The sequence below is a fragment of the Aquarana catesbeiana genome, linkage group LG02 (assembly GCF_042186555.1).
Source record: "Aquarana catesbeiana isolate 2022-GZ linkage group LG02, ASM4218655v1, whole genome shotgun sequence".
Lineage (NCBI taxonomy): Eukaryota > Metazoa > Chordata > Amphibia > Anura > Ranidae > Aquarana > Aquarana catesbeiana.
Genome location: NC_133325.1, coordinates 290,188,775 through 290,211,935, shown reverse-complemented (window position 1 = coordinate 290,211,935; position 23,161 = coordinate 290,188,775). Strand labels below are relative to the sequence as shown.

Below are 23,161 nucleotides of genomic sequence, written 5' to 3'. Positions count from 1 at the left end.
ACTCTCCCAGGACTGTTGGACTGACTTCTCTCACTACCTGACTCAACACTAACCAACATCATCTGTTTCTCAGGTTCACGAACCCTTTTGTGGTTACCCTTGGCCACCAAACTATATGAAATTAACACTACATCCTTCTTTTTAACCTCAATAGTAACGTTCCACAATGGATGATTTAACTCCTTATGATTGTCATTAGAACCTCTTGTCCCCTTGTTTGCTGTCTGTGGAGGGACCGCCTACAGGCAAGCAGTTACTCCCTATGGGACATTCCCACCGTTTCACATCACCCCCCTGTTGTCCAACACTCCAATAGCGACTGTCCTACCAACAAACATTTTTCGCCACATTTTTCCACACCAATCTCTTTAACCATTTCTGTGTCCTTTGGTACCTCAACCAATACCTCTGAGCTGTCCGACAGTGCTCTAGAGTGCCTCTCATACACCATATCAGTAAGAAGCAACCCAGCACACTGTGAGACAACATTTGACTTGGGTTTACTCACTTGCCCATTAGTTACCAACACTGTTATTTCCTGTCCGTGTCTCCATGTACCTCAAACTGCACCTCTTTGTGAGTGATGGACAGAATTCCCACTACTGCCGCGTCTGTTCCAGGCCCTTCTTTCACATGAGGTCTAGTGGGTGAGACAGTACACGCGCCATGTACCATCCACTGCTCAGACGCACCTCGGACCACACCAGCAGGAATGCACCTCATCACACCAACATACGGAGAGAGTTCCACCATGTCTGTCATTTCTGATTCCTCCTAGCAGTTCCCTGAGCACCTTCCGCACACCACTACCGCTGGAAGCACTCTTGCAGAGAACTGCGAGACCGCTTTCCACAAAAGTAACCAACATTGCAGTAACCAATACCAATTTTTATCAACCTTGCTTAACATCACCTGTATCGCCTGCCTCCACTGATTGGTACTTTTCGCAGCACCAGGCCACCCATCTGCGGTGGATACAAGCAGGTGTGCAGTGAAAAAGTTTTCACCAATTCCAACAACATCTCGGTTATTTCTAGACATTCCACATCTAAACACAGTACTTTAGGGACTCTTCCCTTACTAGCAACATGGAGGGGCTTATTTTCTAAGGCTTGAGAGGCCGAGATACTTAAGGAGGCCTCCAGCTCAGAGGTAACTGACAAAATTTGCGGCTCCCTTGAGCACTGCCAAACGCATGTGTCATATTCGTACTCATTCTCTCATTTTCAGCAACACTGATCCTTTCCAAGTCCTTATACATTACACTGTCATTCTGACACGCAATATTACTCTTCTGTTTTACTGTGGACAAAACCTCTATGTATGCACCCTTATCTGATCATACCGACTGGAGGGGGTTAGCTTCTGCAACAGCCACTGCACCTGTGACTACTGACACCGCAGTCTCTCCACAGCCACAGGCCACAGCAGCAATAGTGTCCACCTCACTATTACCCAACCTAGCCTAGTGGGGCATAGTTACTTCATTAAATATTGCGCGTACTTCCCTGTGCCACCCTTCCCAGTCTATCCTGTCTGTGCTCCCAGTTACTGTCAACCACATCAGATTGTGATAATACATGCTACATAATTTGAGCTGTTTTCCACCTGAGCGGTATCAGAGCTGTCCTGGACCACCGCCAGCTCCAACACAGGGAGTCCTTGTGAGATTTATATGGACAACTCTTCGGCACTGCCTGTGGTTACCATGAGAGGCACCAAGCCATCAACATTGTCAGGAATACACTTTTCAACATCCTCATTATCCACATTCTTGCCTTGTATAGCCTGCATTAGCACATTAGCAGTTTGAGATTGTAGGATACTTAGTACATCACTTTTCACCTCATTTGAAACACAATTGTCAGTCGGGGCGGTGATACAGTTATCCTGGGAAACCCTGATCTCAAGACCATAAGCTCCTAGGTGGTCTCCAGGGACACCTCTATTGCACCTGTCATGGTTGCTAGGGGCAATGGAACACATTTCTCAGTGGTCACCCCTGACATATCTGGATGCAATACCACATTTTCACCATCCGCATTTTTTATCTCATTAGTGAGCAACACATTATATTCATTTTTACCTCTTGTCTTCTTGCTATACAATACACTACCTGAAGACAAGTACTTATCAGTTACTTATAGCACATCCTCTCACTGGACTTGCTTCTACTTCACTGGCATTAAACATAAACTCAGTCTCTCTTAAACATGAAATAGGAACTGTCCTTACCATTAGAGTTGGCAGGTGATGAACACTTCAATTGAGTGCATAGTCCCTTCTTGGCTGTGCTCTCACAGGCTAATGCTCCCACATGGACACAGGGCAACATTGCCGCCTTGGACGCTCCAACATCTCATGCAGGAAAAACAGCTTCTCTGTTGCCAGCAGCAACAGCCACCACCTTGGAACAGGAACCTGGGATTGCAGGTACAGGCTTTTCTTCAAAATCATTATGATCTGGAATCACTATTCCAGAATGGGGCAAGTAGAAATACCGTGCTGGAACAACTCCACTCCCATCTCTAAGGGAAAGGGGAGCCACTTCTCTGCTGTAGCTCCTCCTTTCTGCAAACAGACTTTCTCCGGTTGCTATAGGAGATGACACTCTCCCAACATGCAGAATATCACTGGCATTTCTATGGGGATGGTGGGCCACCTCTTCCCTGTAGCTCCTCCTTCCCATTGGCATATTTTCTCCTGTTGCTAACGGAAACTGTGCTCTCCCAGCTGCACTTTTCTGGCTCTCCAAAACATGTAGACTTCTCTCTCCATGAAGCAGTGTTGCTTTAAACCTGCCACAATCCTCTGCAGGCAATATCTTTGTCTTGCGGTCCACAGACCTGACATCACAGGCGTTTCTATGGGCAACCACACTTTTCAAACTTCTGATAAGCCTGGTGCTTACTCCTGGCACTCATAGCAAGCTTCCCAAACACCAACGCAGACCTTTGCTTTTCTAGGTGACTTTGCACTGGAGCCTGGGACAAAGGGCACCTGGAGACTGCATGCCTCCACTCACTGCACCGCAAACAGCGCTCTTTCCTGAATGTCTTGTCCAGGCTTTCATCACTGCATCCTCTTGCAAGTTTAGAACTCTGCACATTAATAACTGGTCTCCTTGCACCAGCGTTGCTTTCCTTTTCCCTTTGCTCCAGTGTGGCCAAATGCATCTTGCACCAGTCTGGGACTTGCTCTGTCGGTAACAACCCCTCCAGCTACAGGGTTCTGATTCTCCTCTCAGCAAACATTTGCTTCCTTTTTGCGTTTTGACTGCCCCATCTCTGCTGTCAGGCACACAACACTTTTTTTTAACATCGTTCCTTTTAACACAGGAAAATTTGGCGTACTGTCTCTTTAAGACTTGCAAGCAGAACGCTTTCACATTTGCTGGTCCTCAGAGCATTGTTGCAAAACCGTTTTTTGCTACTCACTGTTATTGGTATGCAATGATCTGGAACTCTTCCAACTCTGCCCAAAGCAATACCGCCACCGTATGTAAGATTGGGGTGATCAGACTCAAGCGGTAGGTGCGTTTTTCAATGAGTGCACCAGTTCATAACTGTATTTTTAAGGGCTTGGTAGCCCACTTTTATTTAAAGATCAGAGAAGTTCACAAAAAGCATCAATCGGTAGCCCACGCAGGGGGTTCCACCATTACTGTATCTTGCACAATCAAAATACTTCAGCCTCCTGGCTTACACTCTTGCCACACAGCTGCTTCAGGCCTCCAGCCTAGGCCTTAGGTCTGCTCCTCAGACCAAAAGAGTTTCCTGGAGTCGAGCTCTCTCCTAGCTTGCTACCGATCAGCTCCTTGCTGCTCTGTCACAAACTAAATCTTCCTCCTGCAGAAATGCATGCTCTGGCTGCCCCATGCAGCCCCTGACTATTGCAGAGGAATGGGAGTCCACCTGACTCCCATGCACAGACCTCCTGCATGTTGGGTGGGGTCCTCAGCCATAGTCAGGTAACCACTAAATAGCCTGTCTCTCCAAAATCTGGCGCAAACCAGCATTCTTCCAGGTAGCACAGCGTCCCACTGCCACAGTGCTCATGGACAGATTATTCTTGTCAGTTTAAGAAGGTGCACCTAACGACAACTCGCTATGTGTATAAACGACACCTGTCCGCAGAATTTTTCTTCCATTCAAACCCATCATCATGGGGAAGACCAAAGCGCTGTCAAAGGACATCAGGGATAAGCTTTTAGACCTGCACAAGGCTGGGGTGGGCTACAAGACCATTGGTAAGAAGCTTGGTGAGAAGGAGACAACTGTTGGGGCGATTATTCGCAAATTGAAGGGAAAGAAAACATCCATCAATCTCCCTCATTCTGGAGCGCCATGCAAGATTTTGCCTCATGTGGTAAGGATGATCATGAAAGAAGTGAGGGATCAGCCCGGAGCTACATGGGAAAAGCTGGTGAATGATCTCAACGCAGTTAGGACCACAGTCATCAAACAAACAATTGGTAACACAATATCATGCTATAGATTGAAATCCTGCAGCGCCCGCAAGGTCCCCTCTCCTCAAGAAGGCACATGTACAGGCCTGTCTGAAGTTTGCCAATGAACAGCTAAATGATTCAGAGAAGGATTGGGAGAAAGTGCTGTGGTCAGATGAGAACAAAATTGAGCTCTTTTGACATTAACTCGACTCGCCGAGTTTGACCCCAAGCACACCATCTCTACAATCAAGCACATAGGTGCTTTGGAGCTCTTTCTCTGCTAAAGGTACAGGCCGACTTTGCCGCATTGAACGGCCAATGGATGGGGCCATGTATTGTAAAATTTTGGATGAGAACCTGTTTCCATCAGCCAGAACACTGAAGATGGGTCGTGGATGGGTCTTCCAGCATGACCATGACCCAAAACATACCGCTAAGGCAACAAAGGAGTGGCTCAAGAAGAAGCACATTAATGTCATGGAGTGTCCTAGCCAGTCTCCAGACCTTAATCCTATAGAAAATTTTATGGAGGGAGCTGAGACTTCCAGTTGCCAAGCGACAGCCAAGAAGCTTTAACAATTTAGAAAAGATCTGAAAAGAGTGGACCAAAATCCCTCCTGAGATGTGTGCAAACCTGGTAACCAACTACAAGAAATATCTTACCCCCATGCTTGTCAACAAGGGTTTCTCTACCAAATACTAAGTCAAGTTTTGGTTGGGGGATCAAATACTTATTTTACTCACTGAACTGCAACTCCATTTATAACATTTGTATCATTTCTTCTGGATTTTTGGTTGATATTCTGTCTCTATCATTTAAACTACACCTATGATAAAAAAATATAGACCCTTCCTTCATTTCTTTGTAAGTGGGCAAACTTACAATATCTGCAGGCATCAGATAAATGACCTACTTTTTTTATTTTTATTTATACTAATGCTAGCTGCATAAGTATTAAAAATTTGATGATGTTGAGAAAGTTTTTAGTTCAGCTTTAAGCAGTAAAATCATATCGCCTATAGCTACCAGTGCTGGAAAACCCTGCAAAAGGTTTTTAACGCATTTTGCGAATAACCTATAAATCCAGTTCTGTAGCTTCTCTTTCGTGAGAAGACCTACATGGAAACTGAGGCAAACACAGCTACATTCCGATTCCTTGTTCTTAATGATGGTTTGTTTGGTTTTTTTTTTTTTTTTTGTTTGTTTTTTTCACATCTCAGGCTTTGCATACATCTTAATTTTAAAAGGAAAACTAATGCTTAAACACTTTCACAAAGTACAAAGATAGCTACATCAGAATTATCATGCATCAGCAGTATTTGTACAACTTGTCTCCTGGACCAATAGACTACTTGTCCCTTTCTTTAGAGATATGGGATTGCAGACTGCCTTGTTCATTTCAAGGAAGATTCCTTACTACTTCATTCCTAACGAATAGTATAAATGCACTGGAAATATTCGATGCACTCTGGAGCTATCATAGCTAATTCTTTTTTTCCTTATGTTGTACTGCAAGTAATACTGAGAGAGACCAAAGTTACTAAATGTTTGGAAACCTTTTCATGGAAGATGGGTGTGAATATAGAAAATAATTGATAGGATTATTGCACAGACTTCTGAAAGTCATGTAAATTGCTACTTGATGTATCTTTGTATATATTCATTGCTTTGTCTGTGATGCAAACTCCCATCTCTCTATTCTGTCTATTCTTGAGTCTCCCCTAAAATTTACAAGCCATCGAGTTCAAGCCAGCAGTAGTAAAGCCCCTATTTTTTCCTAATCTTTAAAGAGGCCCCAAAAATACCCAGGGTAAAAAAAAAAAAAAAAACACAACTACATACAAAAGGCTGAACTTTAAAACCACCGTCAATGGCTACATCAGAGACCCAGCTATCACTTGTTCCATTTTTGAATGGAATATGTTAAATGACTTGCATTTGGTGCTTTAGATCAACCTTTTTTCCACCAGTGTGCCCAGATACCATGGGGTGCCTTAAAGTTTCCACAGGGGTGCCTTGGCAAAATGCCTAAAACATTGGCCTAAAATTGTAAACAAGCCAGCGGGTGGATGAAGCCTGCCTTTTAGTTTACACAAAGCCACAGTTTGTGTGTGGTTTTTGTTTTTTTTGTTTTTTGTTTTTTGTTTTTTTTGTTTTTTTTTGTTTTTTTGTTTTTTTTGTACACTATTACAACCTTCTAGCTGCCAACCTCCAAATGACATCAGTTGATAAGGATGTCAGTTGCTTGCAAATCCTTTTTGACCCTCTCTTGCCTCTCTCCATCAGCTTTGGTGTCTTATTAGCTAAATGATGCAGAAAAATTGAGGGAGAAGAAAAACTTTGGAGTACTAGTCAGCTCTAGTTTGCAAAAGCTATATTTTTGCTTTGGAAGAATAAATCATCTCTAACGTTGAGTGTCCTACGTGTACTGATGATGCTGCATTATGTAAAACTGGTAGAATAATTTTTACATTTCAGAATGGGGCACCCCAAACCTATTCATAATTTTGGAGGATCCCTTGAGATTGTATATCATTTGGAGGGGTGCCTTGATTGAAAAAAGGTTAAACACTGCTTTAGATCACGGTTTTGTACTGTCAAATTGGGGAAAGTCATATATTCCCCTTTTTTAATCATTGGAAAATGGAGAGATTATACCAACACACATTCTTTTCTTATTTGATATCTCTGCCAGCTTTTGCTATATTTGATTTATATCCTGTGATAACTTTTTTTTTATATATAATATATGTTCTTGAAATTGCTGTTCCTGCAATTTGATCACTAAATACACCCAATATCCCGATCTCCATCCTCTTGATGCCATTTCACAGTTGGGAAGTTTTCAGCCAGTGGGATTTGCACTTTTTGTGGAACTAACTAAGAAATATTCCCATTAGTGACTTTTATAGAATCCTATTTAGCGTAACGAAGTTGAAACATGAAAATGCCACAGACAATCCTATAAATGTGCATAAAGCTTTTATTATGTTTTTTTTATCATTTTTTTTTTTTTTAAGTTTGTAGACAAAGTATTTGTAGTACTTGCATTTCTGCTCTGGAGTTCACTGTAAAATTAGGAACTTCAAGCATCTTACAGATATAGTTTTTGTAGTATTAATAGGTGATCAGAGAGGTAGATACTTTTTTTTAATTGAGTAAAATTTCTGTGAAAAGTGTTAGGATTGTTGATTACAGTAGAAATTTTGTATTTTAAATCAAGCAGTGCCCTTCTTTAGGCCCCTTTCACATTTGTGTGACTTGTCCTGCAACTTGGGACTGCAAAGTCGCATGACAAGTCGTACCCCATGATTTACAATGATTACCATTCATATCTGTGCGACTTCAAAGTGGTCCCTGCACTGCTTTGGTCCGACTTTGATGTGATTTGAGGTCCATATACCTCAATATTATACAAGCATTGCTTAAAGTCGCATTTAAAATTGACTTTCTTGACTTGTGAAACTTTGAGATCACACAAGTGTGAAAGGGGCCTTACTGCTGGGAAGCCCTCCATACATACAGTAAAGGGCCTCTCTGGAAGCAAAGAAGATCATAGAAGTTTGTATGAATGCTTAGCCTTCAGATAGTTAGAGAACTGAGGGCTTCCTCTTTACAATATGGTGTATCTAATTCAGTTCTTTGTTACACAGCTTTAAGAATGCCAGTGGCTTGACAGCGGCTGACCTTGCACACTCCCAGGGCTTTACAGAGTGTGCCCAATTCCTTCTTAACCTCCAGAACAGTCAGCTCAACGGTTTCTATTGCACTAACTCCTTAAATGGAGTTCCACAGAATCACCTTAATGGAGGAATAAACAATCGCAAAAGGTCATTCCATGATTTGGAGGCATCTGTTGTTAAAAAGCAGAGAACGGAAGGTAAGCCATATGTTTTTACGCTATACCGTGCAGAAACCTATTTCATATCTACACTAGAGGCATTGTGAGGAGTTTGAATTGCCTCCTTTTTTATTTTTCCCTAAGGGTAGCCTTTTTATTGGGTGTAAAAGTCTCTGAACTTCATGCTTACTGAGCCATCCTGACTTATACGTCATTTTGGTTTCTCTCTCATTCATCTTTTGAATGATGGTAACTGTCTTTGCAGTAATATTAGTATTATAATATTTTTATTTTTTTTTTGGTGAAATGAAATGTGGCTTTTGAGCTAGCATGCAATGTGCTGTGCAGTAGCTTACAGTCATCAGAGATGAGGTGTGCTAACAGTGAAGTCAGGACAGTTCAGAGTACATTAGCATACTTTACCTTTATGTAAAGAAACTTTATGGGAGAAATTAACAGTGATGCAAGCACCATACTTACATCACTCTTCTTCTAAAGATAAAAAATGGCTGCTCCTAATTAACAAAAGGGTGCAAGCCCCTTGTTAGGAGCACAGTTTTCTGTTATGTGCCTGACAGACACAGCACAGAGAACTTGAAAGAATACTCTGATCTCTCTGCTGTCCACTCGGAGCAGGAAGGAGGAGGATGGTTATTAACCCTGCAGACTTTGCTTGAGCAGTCATTACACTGTGCAAGCAAAGAGAAGGATGTGAGCTGTCCGTCTCCTGACAGCTCACATCCCCTATGACAAGGTCACACGAATCTGTGGACATTTTCTACATGGAAAATTCCCTATTCCCTCTCTCAATCAGTTGCAGACCTGCAGTCATTTTCTATTGCACACTGAAGTAGAAACAGGCACTGGTAGACCTTCAACAGGTCTATCTGCTTAGTTAATGAGGCATGTGTCATTTCTGGTGATACAAGAAGCTAGGGCCGAAGCGTATGAAAATAGTTGTCAACCATTGTCATAATCGATTATTCGGCCAGCTGATTAGTTGACCTGCATACAGAATGCATTTATTTATTTACATATCAGGAAATACAGTGCAGCGCACATACAGCGCCGTACACCCACCATACATGTCGGTAAGTGCCTGAGAACTTGTGAATGTGTAAGGAGCAATGCCTCATGGGACATGTAGTCCTGGGCAAGAAGTGAGTGGTTCTAAAGTCAGAAGTGTTTTTTTTTTTTTTTCACCTTGCTATAGGGGCACTCTACCACTTTGCAGCTTGCTATTGGGGCTCTAAAGGCAGGAGGAGACAGAAGCGTTTGTGGGGGACCCTAGATAAGGAGAATCAGGGCTGCTTTGTGCAAAACCATTACACAGAGCAGGTAAGTATAACATGTTTGTTTAAAAAAAAAAAAAAATCACTTTAAAGACTGGGTTCAGATGCTGATCTTCCCTGCACACAGAGAAGGTGGAGGCTGATAGACTGGAGGTAATATAAGGCATTACAATTACTTTTAAAGTAAACTCTTACCAGTAATGTGCATTATATTTAAAATGATTATATCCATGAAAAATTTTTTAAAGTCTCAGCTTTTAGTACTACTTTAAAATAAAAGATTTTATAACTCCCTCCCACCCTTCATATAGCGTCATGTCTGACTCCTAGTTATGTCCATATATCCTACTTCTGGGTGTATTTAATATATATATATATATATATATATATATATATATATATATATATATATATATATATATATATATATATATATATATATATATATATATATATATATATATATATATATATATATATATATATTTTGATATAAGTTATCTATATTATTACATTCATTGTTTCACAGTATAAATGAACCCCTTATAGTAGCTATGATCTGCTCTTTTTGTACTATTAAGGGCTAATCTTTATTTTTTAACTCCATGATGAAGGGTGATACAAAATAAAAGCATGCTGCTGCTACTAAACGTCTTAGGCCTGGTTCACAGCTATGTGTTTTTTGGTGCTTTTTGCAGAAATGCACTACAGTTCATTTAACAGGGTTTCCTTTTCCTATGGGACACGTTCTTGTCTATGCTTTTTTCAGCCGCTGCGTATTTTGGAAAGGGTCAAGGACTTCTTTCAACGCAAAAGTGTGCTTTTTTGGTTTAATAGGCTTCAATGGAGAAGCTGCAGAAAAGCATGTATTGTGTTTTTGCAGCAATTTGCGTTTTTTAATCTGCCGAACAACAAATTGGCCCAAAAAAAGCATAAAAAAACGCAAATTGCGTGTAAAAAAAAAAAAAAAAAAAAAAAAAAAACTGCAAAATTCACAATAAAAAGCACTGTCAAAACAGATCAAAGGCAAACTGCAAAGGTATGAACCGAGCCTTATGCTGGCCATACACTTATCGATTTTAGGACAAGAATATTCATACAAAGAATCTGCTGAACGAAAGAATGTCATTTTGAAAACTTCACTGGCTTTTAACATTCAGTTTTAAAATGAATGTAATTTCTGAACGAAAACCACATACACTGTCTGAAAATTCCTTTGACCAAGAAGTTATCTATTCTGCTCCTTCGAATTTTCCCATCACTGTGGTCGAAAAGAACGTCAGTTTTACCCCCAGTAACGATTAGAAAATAAAACTAACGTTCTTAAAATTATTATATATTTTTTTTTTTTTTTTGAAGGAAGACATTGTTTTTGTATTGCCAGCATATCATTTATTACAGTTCTGTCTGAAAATCGGTAAAACAGTCTTTATTTTTTTTTTTCTTTAAATAAAATATTTGATCTGAGTCTATTTACCAGATTCAACCTCTAATAGTATATACAGTATACCTCTTCTGTCTGTTATTCTCAGAGTGGATTAGAGATTTTTCTCCCTAACCATATAGTTGGTTATTTTATATTTACAACTGCATATAGATATTTAAGAATAAATTGCCATTTTTTTATACTTTACATATTAACTAAATTACACACCGCTTTTTTTTAAGGTTTATTATCCGATTTAATCAAAAGCATAATCGACCAACTAATGGCTTATGAAAATAATCGTTAGTTGCAGCCCTACAAGATGCTAATGTCCCTGTGTGGTTTTCTGTAGCCTTTGTTTGGCTTTAATGTTGGAGCTTGTCCTTTTTGGAAAGGCAACTTTTTTTGCACAATAAAGCTGTCAATACAATAATGTCAACAGAGAATCTTAAATTGCCAATTTACCTTTTTATGCATTACCATTATTTGCTTGTAAGGTTTTTCTTTGTGCTTGCTGCACTACTGTTGAAAACCATCATCCGTTACATTGATGTTATGTTCACCTTGCTTCACCGGGGAATGGTGTCCTCCAAGATGATGGGCAAAGTAAGCATTTTATGCGAAGGCTAAAATGTTTCGATCAGAGAACCTTTTTCTCTACATGCTCTCTTTATAAATCCAAGCTTTGTGGAGCATCATATTTTTAAGTACTCCAAATGTATTCTTCCGCATTCTACCACCCCCAAGAAAAAAAAAAATCGTAGGCATGGGAATTACTTTGTCATGATGAATATTTGCGTGAAGGCTGCTGTTCAGCTACAAAAAATGTTGGGCTACATTCACACTGGCAATTTAAGGCCTGTTTGAATTGTAGCAGCAAAGATCTCGGGTTCCTGCTGCAGTTGTGAGCGGCTAGGTGCAGCCGCTGGCAACGTTCACTATGACCGGTCGCCGGCAGATGTGAATGTAGCCCTAAAATTTTATAGTTGTCATGAATAATTCTGAGTGTCTTTTGGCCAGAAGGTACAAGTAGGCTTTCAGGTTAGAACATTGCCAATACAAGCCTAAACTTTTTCTTTTTTAATTTTTTGAGGAAAGTTTAGAACGTTAGTCAATTTTTTTTATCCCGTTTAATCAGGGAAAGGAAAAAACAGGTATAAAAGTCTTCTGGACAAGAAAACAAACAGCAATATAAACCTCTAAGGTTCCCACTCATCCCTACTTATTAAAAGGATTGTGTTTGGTTGATGACGTGTTCCCCAAAGAGATTTTCCATAATTTCCTCTCACCAGTGAGTGAGGGGAAATCTTTGAGCACAGACGTCAATAAAAACTGGATGGGGTCCAACCCTTCCTGTCCAAGAAAGCTTTGGCTTAAGTAAGGCTTTAATTATCATGGAAAGCCATCACCAAATAAAACTCTTGACTGCTGTACAGGAAGTCCCCCATACTTACAAACAAGTTCCGTTACGGGAACACATTCGCAAGTCTAACTTGCTCGTAAGTTCAACAAAGATCACCGCTTGCAGGCAAAGACTGCGAATGCTTATCAGTGTGTTCTGGTGGGGGGGGATCCCCCTGTTGGAACACAGACACAGCGGGGGAGATTGCTGCAATTAAATTGCTTGTGTTGGAACGGCGATCTGACAGTAGTTTTTAGTTCAGCGTACTGGGTTGAATGAAAAAAAAAAAACGGAGTGTGCGAACCCAGCATTACAGGATTAAATATGCGAACACATGTTTGCATCTTTGAAAGTTTGTAGGTTGAATGTTCGTATGTAGGGGACTTGCTGTATAAAGTCAAGAAATACTTTACTCTAAATGCACATATGTACTTATGTAAGATATTTCGTTTTTTTTTCCTTTTCTTTCTTTTAGTGAACAGCTTTGGCACGGAGTACATGACAGGAAGAATGGAGGAAGACGACAGCATGCATGTAGAAAATCACTCGGATATATCAGGTGGGATTGGGCAGTTTTCTGACAGATGCTGCAACATACCGATGATTGAAGATCTGAAACCTCAGGAGAGCACATCTAATAGACCAACAGATGCTAATCATTTTACAGTATCTGCAACACAAACCCCCTTTCGTTGTATCAGTCAGTATGCTTACTTTTAAGTAATTTCCAGTATTTTAGATATGGTGAAAAATCCAAAGTTCTATATCATTGATACTGTAGTATCTTGTCATAACCTAATAAAGACTCTGGGGAGGAATATATATTACATGGGATGAGAACAGTATTACCATCAAGCTCAACCTGTTTTCTGAGGTGTAATATTCTAATCCACCGTGGTCATTTGTTTAATGGGTCTTAACTTTAGCATATTTATTTTTTATTCCCTTTTTTTTTTTTTTTTCTCGGAGAACCGCTTTTTAACTGACCTGTAACTTTAATTTCTCTAAAATGAAAACTCGCTTTTTCTGGCATTAAAGTCTTAACTTGTTTTGGTTTTAAGAACCATTAAACTATATACTATGTAGTAAAAGCCTGGATGTATTTCTCCATGATAAAGCCGGCAATTGCATATTTCTGTGATTGGTTGTAAACCCCTAATTTTATTTTTAAACAAACCTATTATTATACTTGCCTGCTCTGTGCAGTGGTTTTGCATAGAGCATCCCCCGATCCTCCTCTTTTTGGGTTTCCTGCTGGCTCCCCCCCCCCACTGAGTGCCTACCATAGCAAGCCACTTTCTATGTGGGCACTGGTGCAGCCGACTTTGTGTGTCCATGGAAACACAGAGCGCGGCTCAGCCCCCCATGCTCCCTTCTCTCTGGCTGTGATTGAAGTGACAGGAGCCAGTCGCTCCCACTGCTCTCTCTGAGCCTATGAAGAGGGAGAGAGCCACTGCCCTCGTGCACATCGCTGGATCGAGATTTGGCTCAGCTAAGTATAAAATAAGATTAACGCAAAAAAAAAAAAACCTTTAGCCTTTAGAGCCACTTTAATGAACTGGCACAAAATTGGATAACCTGTTCTGACTGTAATAGTGGAGGGTCTTAAATGTGGTATAATGTATACACATTGTTCAGTTAGTGTTTGTGTCCACCACTACTGGATTCTGGAAGCTATTGCACACTTTAATAAGCAGATTATAAGGAATTTGAAATGTAGTTCTCTGCTTTTTGGAAGAGGGTCCCTGCATCTTGTATAGCTCTACTAAAGTACAACTATGGCATTCCGTAAAATGCACTTAGTTTTCTTACTCCCCTTCAAAGTCCCACAAATACATGTTAATCCTGCCAGTAGAGTCCACTTAATGCATCTCCCTGTGATGGGGTGGCAATGATGCTGCACTTCTCTAAATTTCGGAGAAGCATTGCCACCCTCATGTAGGTTGTGATTTCTGGATTGACGGCACTGCTTCTGTTGCTGAAACTCTCCCACTGTGAACTTTAGTTTATTAGAATAGGAGCATGTGAAACAAGTTGCGAAGTTTGCACACTCTCTAGGAAGGTAAAGTTTGTTTACTTTTGAGGATTTAACATCTTATAGTAACCAGTTTTGGGAAATGTTTGGACTGTCATTTAGGAACCCAAGATGCGCTTTAAATAAGCCAAGTTGTGTTTAATCAAAGTTGCCTAGCACAAATCTTTAGAAATTGTGTTTATCAAGTAAACATTGTTTTGTTTTTCTTGGCCAGTATGGCATTTAAACAGGAAAAGGATAAAATAGTATATTTTATTATATATATTATAAATAATTATATTTATGTTTTGTTATCCCTACTACTTTCATACCCTTAGTATTAAGAACTTCACTGTGTGGCCTCGTGATCACTGAACTGTCTACTTGAATTTCTTCACTGTTTAGGTCGTGTTCCTCCTGCACATGTGCTCTGCAATCTATACCCTAATGAAAAGGTTGTGCTCCACCACAACAGACATTCTATTGAGAGGTATAGTGACCCCTAAAAAAAAGGGAGCAGGGCATTGAGGCTTTTCAAGAAGAGGTTGTGCATTGCCAAGTAGGCTGCACAGTAAAGTTCTCAGTGATGCTCAAGAATGACATTGGGGCCCACGAAGGGCATGTGTACTCGCCCTCTAGCTATGCCATGGTGACGCATTTAATTAAAGCAGACTGGTGGTTTGCTGCCAGTGACCCCAATTGATGTTTCTATGCCACATAAATGTCATTTAAAATCTGATTACTGTAGGCAGCAGTAGTGTGTGTGTGTGTGTTGTTGTTGTTGTTGTTGTTGTTTTTTTTTTCTTTGAAATTGACCCAAAGAAAGCAACAGCCCCAAAATGTTTGTAAAAGCCTACTCTAGCTCCACTGGAAGTGAAGCACTTGGCTCAAAACCCAATTCGTGGAAACCTTGGCATAGCCAAGCATTGTAAAATGACTACACATTTTGTAATTTTACACGCAGGTTTCCTGTCATGGGTTTGTGACTCGGAAGATATTGTAGTCAAAGACAACCAGACAAAAACACTGAATGGTTAGCATTGGCACTACAGAGTTTCTCACCTAACATGTGTCCTTTAACCATTTGAATATCCACCTGTGTGTGTGTGTGTGTGTGTGTATATAGCCCTTTAATACCAGGCCACTTTATATTGTTGCAGTAGTTTGACAATTACTCGGTCATGCAATAATGCTCCCAAATTTTTGAAACAAAGCGTTATTTTACTGGCAGTTAATAACCACTGGCTTTTAATTTAATTTTTTTTTTTTTTTACTATATAAAAGAGAAGATAACATTTTGCGGGGAAAAAAGATGGTTTCCCTTACTTTGTTATTCTAACAAAAATAACAGAACAATACATGCACCCCTAAAATTACCCCTTTTTGGAAAGTAGACATTCAAAGGTGATCTAATTTTTTTGGGACAATATTTTGAAAATGAAGAAACATGCTGGCATTGCCTTGGTTAAACATGGAGCTTGATAATGGTGCACAAGGCAAAGCAGCATCATGGGGAGGAATTGAAGGGGTTAATGTACAGGTCACATACAGTGGACGGATGAAGGTTAATGTTTTCAGATATGCAGGAAATGAAAGGGTTTAAAACCACAATCGAATGCCCCTCTCCCCTTTTTAATCTGCTGCTGCTTGTTTTTGGAACTAATGAATGACCATTCTTTCATTAGTTCTGCCGACCTCTGTTGAGAGGAAGGGGCAGGCTCTCACGTTTTTGTGACTGCTGTTTTTGGTCATCAGATGGCTTGGTTCACAGCCATGAATCAGCCACAGTGGCTGCCCAAGGGCTTTTTCAGGAGTGATGCTTATAAATGGCACTCCGGAAATAGACATCAAACTCTCTTCCGATTTGTTACAATATGGAGGTAGGGAGGTGACTAGGCAACCACTTGACATTTTCAAGTGGGAATAGGAATCTGTAAATTTAATCGGGTACCAAGTAGGCTTCTGTCTATGTAGAAATCTAGGCACCGCTACTCCAGTGATCACTAACTTCCAGGTCCTGTGCATAGAGCGCCATTCTCTGAATGGCACAGGCACCATTCAGAGAATCAAATAAGAGCCAGCAACACAATAAACTGCAGTTCTTTGTCTTTATTCAAGCAATGCAGTATAGGGGTAAAAAAATCCAGGAAAAGGTTGACGCGTTTCAGACTCAATGGGTCTTACCCGTTATAAGTAAGCCCGTTGAGTCTGAACCGCATCAACCTTTTCCTGCATTTTTACCCCTGTACTGCAATGCTTGAATAAGGACTACAGTTTATAGTGTTGCTGGCTTTTTTGATTGGTTCTTATGTGTTGGCTGGCAGAGGCCAAGAGCGGGGCACTGATATATGGAACACTGCACAAGATTGTACTAATTGGGTTGTATTGAAGTCATTCACAGAATGCTTTTTGTTTTCTTAATTCATGCAAAGCATTCTCTCATTGGAGGGGGTAAGGAGGTGGGGCAGTGACATCACACTCTCTACCTTGCTCAAGGAAGCTAGTGGAGTTCACTGGAGTAGTGGTGCCTACTCCAGTGATTTCCAACTTTTAGAAGGTATATGGAGCTGGGCCAATGTAACTATGTATAAATTCCCATATCTGCCATTCTTGCCTGCATTCCAGTTACTAAATGCTGCTTTCCATATACCTCTTAAAATAGTTTGTAAGTATATACAAAATAAGTTGCTCTTAATCATTTTTGCATTTTTTTAATATTGTTTTTAATTCTGTATGCGACCAAAACAAATGTAGCTTAAAGGGGAATATTACTGTATATACATTCTTAACAAGGCAGAAAAAAAACTGACCATTTGATTTATAATGCTGAAAAAATGGAAAGCACTGTCCATAGTTCCCCATTCCATTTTTGTACACTGGGCTCGAAGATGACATTCAGTGCTGAGGTTGATTGCCATAGTCAGTCTTTTAGAGTTCAGCTAGATAGCGATTTGGTGCAGTGGTAATGCGCAATTCTAGAAGGATGCATGCATTCCTCTGAATTATATCTGTATGAGGAAATGTTTTGTCAGTGTTTTGACATCTGAAGCTAGGCTAGTTAACATCTCAACCACTAGGTTTATGGTTTGAGCAGTTCTTGCAGTGAGATTTTCATCCTCAGAGGGAGTATTATCTGAAAAAAGAAAACAAATGCAGCATCTAGAATTGACTCTTCTTTTTTTTTTTTTTAAAGGCTTTTCACTGAGGGCTCCTGCATTTACAGATTGCCCCCTTCCCCGGCACAATATTAGGCTGTAATTTATGGACTATAGCTAACTGGAAGTAGAGCTATACTTCAAATACTTAATGCAACTTTATCGCTGCACTTTAAACTGTCGTAAAGCAAGGTTCAAATGTAAATGGGGATACCAGGTACACATGAACTAATGTTGGAACTGCAGTGCAGTCTCCTAGTATATTCCTAAAATAAAGGATTGGAAAATTTGAAGTTGAAATCCAATGGTTTTCAATCAGCTTATAAAAGATTTTTGACAGGTTTGTTTCTTAATGCAGATATGAATGGTAGCATGCACTTCAGTTCGTTAACAAATGGACCAGCAAGTAATGGACATTTTGCAGCACTCAGTGAAATGGAAACCAGCTCTCCCAAGTGCCTTCAGTCGATCAACGGATACAACACTGTTACAAATGGAAACAAGGAGTGTGATGAGAGCGCAACATATATTGAAAATAAGAATGAATCTGTAAATTCATCTTCTTGTGGCTCTTTGCATATTAATGGGAGTCCAAGTAATTATGTGGTTTCTAGGCCTTCCTGGGGTGAGAGTATGGCAGATATCTTGCAGTATGGCTCTTACCATGGGTTTGGAGACTCTGCAGAAGGCTTACCTGAGCACAGCAGTCTTGTAGAGCATTCTGATTCAGTCCATGATGAGCACAAGTATAAACATACATTCATAAGCACACTTCATCAATATCAAGGATTCTGAGTTATCTTTACGGTTTTAATTTTATTTAGTACCATGCTTACATTTCAGTTTTTACTTCATACATTGACTTATTATTCAGGGTGTTTGTTTAAAGGGAAATTCTATCACCCAAAATTGTTTTTGTTTCACTTTAGTCCTTAAGAGGTTGATGTCTGCAAATTTAAGGCTGGCCCAAACAATTAAATATTTTGCTCTAGAGGCAACATTGGGTTAGAGTTGGGGAAAAAAGGAAGGTATTTTGAATAAAGTTTTTAACGATTTAAGAGTATTCACTCAAGAAAAAAATTGATTTTTTTTTTCTTTTTTTGAGAAAAGCATTATATTAATATCATGTGTAAAAATGTTTAGCCCAGGACAGGCATTTACTTTTATCTTGTCATATACTCGTTTATGAAAGTGTGTTAAATGTTGCCATCCTACATTTTACAACTTGACCACTAACTTCAAATGAACAAGAAAAGGTCAAGTATTAACCATCTTCTCTCCTGGTACATTCTAGTCAAGTAACTTCAAGTAGAATAATACACAGGTTGAGAATAAATATATATATTATATTATATACACATTTTTTTTTTTCCAGAGCCACAGATAGCAATGTAGAAGGACATATCTGTTAAGTGCTCATTTGTAAGTTCATTGCTACAGGTGGAACCGTTTTAAGTATAATCTGCCCACTGCAAAAACTTTCCTGTGGGAACTCTGGAATCTCAGACAGGGCGGAAGCTTAGGTCACATGATGGAATGTTCCTATGGGCAAATACAGAAATTGTGCCTCTGTTGAGCAGGGGTCTCAAACTGGTGGTCCTCCATCTCTGTTGTGAAACTAGTCCCATGAGGCATTGCAAAGCTGGCTGTTACCAGCATGGCTCCCACAGACAGAGGCATGATGGGACTTGTAGTTTTGCAACAGCTGGAGGGCCGCCAGTTTGAGACCCCTGACCTAGAGTTTTGGTTAGGACGTAATCCATGCAAACATCTTGCTTCATACAGATATATGTATGGGCATGTCTATTAAAGTTTTTTAACTGTCCAGCATTCAGAGTTATTTACTACGTTTGCTTTTGCTTGACCACGAATAATGCTGATCTTCATATGCTAGTGAAGTTGAAATAGTTTGGATCAAGCTGGTTCAAACAAATTACTACCTTCACTACAAGATGCGCCTGCTGTGTGTGTTGCATAAGTTGTATGTAGCTTCACCTGCAGTACTGCGTACCTGCAGCGGAGCGGGAACTTTCCATCCCACTCCTGAAACCGAATTGAGACAGTTTTATGAATGAATACAAAGCTTCCCCTGATTGCGGGTGGGTGACATCACAATCTCTGACTCCTTCATAGAATACAAAACTCCCTGTGAATGGCTAAGTGGCACTCAGCCCAACTCCATTTTCTTCCAGGAGTGGGACAGGAAGTTCTGTTCTGCTGCCAGAACGCAGTGCTGTATACTGAGACTTCCATACACTTAATACAGTGGGCACATCAAGTAGTGAAGGTAATAGTTTGTTCAGAACAGCTTGGTCCAAACAAACTATTTAAACTTCACTAAAACATAAAGATAAGCTTTTAAGTTTAATGACAGATAGAATACAGAGCATATTAGGAATTGCAGAAACCTATTTAAAAGGTTGTGGAGTTTGAAGTCTAACCATTTTTACACGGATGGGTTACAGAATTGGCCCTTATCTTTTGGACATTTTTATTCTTTTCAAAGTTTTCCTTGCTATGCAACTTGCAAATTAAAGTTGATAGACAAGTTTTGTGTACTAAGTATATTTTTCTAATTCATGTATAGATGTTGGTATTTTTTTTTATGCTAGCCTAAAGGTCACCTGTGCCCATACTATAGACGTTAAAGCATTTAAATATTAGGCAGTGACTCATCTACACTTTAAAACAAGCCCTCACGCAGATTGCATACTACACCCTCAATCCACCTTTTCTCTGAACAAGGTGGAACAGATTGAAGGCATGGAGGACCTCACACATTCCAAGAGCATAAAATCTGATTGTTTCTTAAGACTTGGTTTTATTGGCATCAAGTAATCTACACAGATCATGGTAAATGCCTTATAGTGGGCCAAGCTCAATCCCCAGACCCCCCCAATCTAGCCAAAGCATTTCTAGAGCTTTTATTTACTTCAGCTGTGGAGTTGAGTGGGCTTCCCTAAACTGGTTCTTCCCCCTTCCCTCCCTCTTTTATTATTTTTTTTTTTTTACTTGCATGTGTGTTCCAGCACCTGCTGTCATGGTATAGAAATCCCTTGGTTCTACCTTTTTTACATACTGTCCCATCTTCTAGGGCAAATTCTGTCTAACTCCTAACTCTCTTAGCTATACCAAAAACAAAGTCATACAGCTAGAGACTTTGGTTTCTGTAAAACGATCTACAGATCCTCTATATCTCAGGTCAATGTTATAGTATGTAGGACCATGGTTTGCATCTCGCAATCTGCAGATGTATAAAAGTGCAGCTTCCTCTCCCCTTGCTTCCCCTGTCAGCAGAGACTTGGCAGCTGGCTAGCATTTTAATGTAACCCAACAGATTCTTTTGAGTTGTCAGAAAGTGACTGTTGTGATATTTGAGGAGGAATTCCCCAACAATGCCTGCAGCTACTAAGTTCAGTGCCGGCTTATATTAAAGTTATGGCTGTATGTAAGGAATATGTAAATACATATATATATTTTATAGTCTGGACACAGGTGTGCTTTAAGAGGTGTGTTTTTTTTTTTTTTTTTTTCCCCCCAGCATAACTGTGTCTCTGACGCATACTGTTACTGTTACACTGCTGATTCCATGGTCTACTCCTTTTTTTTTTTTTTTTTTATGTTTTCATTGTGCAGAAAATGTTAACCAAATCCGGTAATGTTTTTCAGGATAGAAGTGAAATAACTCAGCGCAATTATTTCACAGTTCGCAGTTACAATTAACTCAGCGCTTCTGAAATTTAAGACACTAGGTTTCCAAAATCCAAAAATTATATGCTTTTTGTTTATTGTATGGATGTTTTTTTGACCAGGTCAATTTGAATATCACTTATTCAGATTTTAGGGTCCTCTTATTTCAGTATAGGTACCCTGTTTTTTTTATTTTAAAATATCTTTGTACTGAGGGGGTTTGTTATTGTTCCTGCAATGTTGTAATGACTTGAAGTATATCTGTTTTACAATCTACACAATAAAATATAACAGCTTAATTACCATACTATACACCAAGGACAGGCAATCATAAAATGTTTGGTAGCTTTGAACTACCATTTCGAAAATACATTACTGTATGTAGTTTGCATTTTTGTTAATAAAGGGCAAAACAAAGGGATGTTTATTGTCCTCATAAATTGTTACATCTTTTATGTATTTTTGTTAAGCTTGAAACACTTGCCTTTTGTATATTTATGTATGCATAGTTTATCAACATTGCAGCAGTGTTGCTGTGTTAAGCTGATTTTGCCACTTTCTCAGTACCTGGATAGGCAGATGCCAGTTATTTGTTAAATTACTTCTTTTTATTTTATATATATTTTATATTTTTTCCCCATAGCAGGGAAAACAATTCTCAAAAATAAATACTAGTATAACAAAAAAAAAAAAAAAAAAAGCATAGTCATGGTCTGAAAGTCTTAACACATTCCAGTATTTGAGTTTCTGATAGCGCTGTAAGAACCATGAATTGTATACATTTTGTAACTTGAAATCCTTACTGAGACAGTGGCATAAGCAATTTTGCTTTGAAACTGACCTATGTTTATCTGTGTTGTTTTTTTTTTTTTTTTTTTTTTTTTTTCTCCATTGGTTTTACAGTTCAGCATTGCGAAGGGAATGCATGTGTCCTAACAGTTTTTTTTTTTTTTTATATTTAATAAAAAAAATCAATGTTGTCCACGCATTACTGGTGTTTGCTTTGCATGTTTTCAGTGTTCCATTTATCCAGGAATTAGGATTTATCACATCTAGTTTCTAAACCTACAAAGATGACACTGCTTACCTATTCAGCTACATTATTTACTTTTACACCATTCGTTCGCTGAGACCATAGCTTAGCAGGGTTTGCTGTTAGTTGCTTTTTGGTATGTTGTTTGGTCAGAAGGCCTTAAAAGAGAAGTATGTTTGTTTTTTTTTTATTTCCTATTCATACTTGCCTATGTGGATGCAGCATCAGACCAATACTGCAGCTGTCCCCCGCCGTCTCTGCACTGAGAACTGAGCCACAGTTTTCACAGATCCCCCGAAAGAAGAGTTGCTGGCAGTCAGCATCTCCTCTCTGCTTCTACACACTCGTTGGAGTGCTGAGCTGTGGAGGGGCGGGGATTTGCCGTCTCAGCGGCCTCGCTGAGATGCTGAGACTGCCATCAGTCAAGGCAGCTGGCAGATCCAGACTTGGGAAGTCGGGATGACTTGTTGCCTCGACTGATGGCAGTGACGTCAGCGGAGAGTGGACTTCAGACCGCTCTCTGCTGAAAATGGGTCACAGGAGTGTAAAATTAATTGCACTCCTGTGATCCAGAGGAGAAGCTCAGGCTGGACTTCTTCTCCTTTTAAAGCATTTCAGTACTTGAGTCTCTGCAGTAATGCGAAGGCAAGTTTTCTGTACAACTGACACGTTTTTTTGTTTTGACTTTTCATTCAGAGATGGCCCTGGATGCAGTTATGTTTTACTTAAACTGTATGAGATGCAGATGCACGCGAATACTGCTGTGACCTGTATACAGCTGTGCCATATTTCAGCCTGTAATTGATTTTGACAGGCTGCTGGCAGTGGACTGTATGCTGCACCTGGGCCTTACCTGG

The 23,161-nt window shown here is 39.7% G+C and overlaps 1 protein-coding gene across 1 annotated transcript in view; it reads left to right on the top strand.

The window, feature by feature from the left end:
• ANKRD10 (ankyrin repeat domain 10) overlaps positions 1-22,205 on the top strand; it is a 53,975-nt gene extending 31,770 nt beyond the window's left edge. The window contains exons 4-6 of the mRNA XM_073614507.1: positions 8,105-8,331; positions 12,888-12,971; positions 17,940-22,205. Coding sequence (XP_073470608.1) covers positions 8,105-8,331; positions 12,888-12,971; positions 17,940-18,376 — 748 coding nt within the window. The 3' untranslated portion in view covers positions 18,377-22,205. The remainder of the gene's footprint in view (positions 1-8,104; positions 8,332-12,887; positions 12,972-17,939) is intronic.
• Positions 22,206-23,161: the final 956 nt, after the last annotated feature.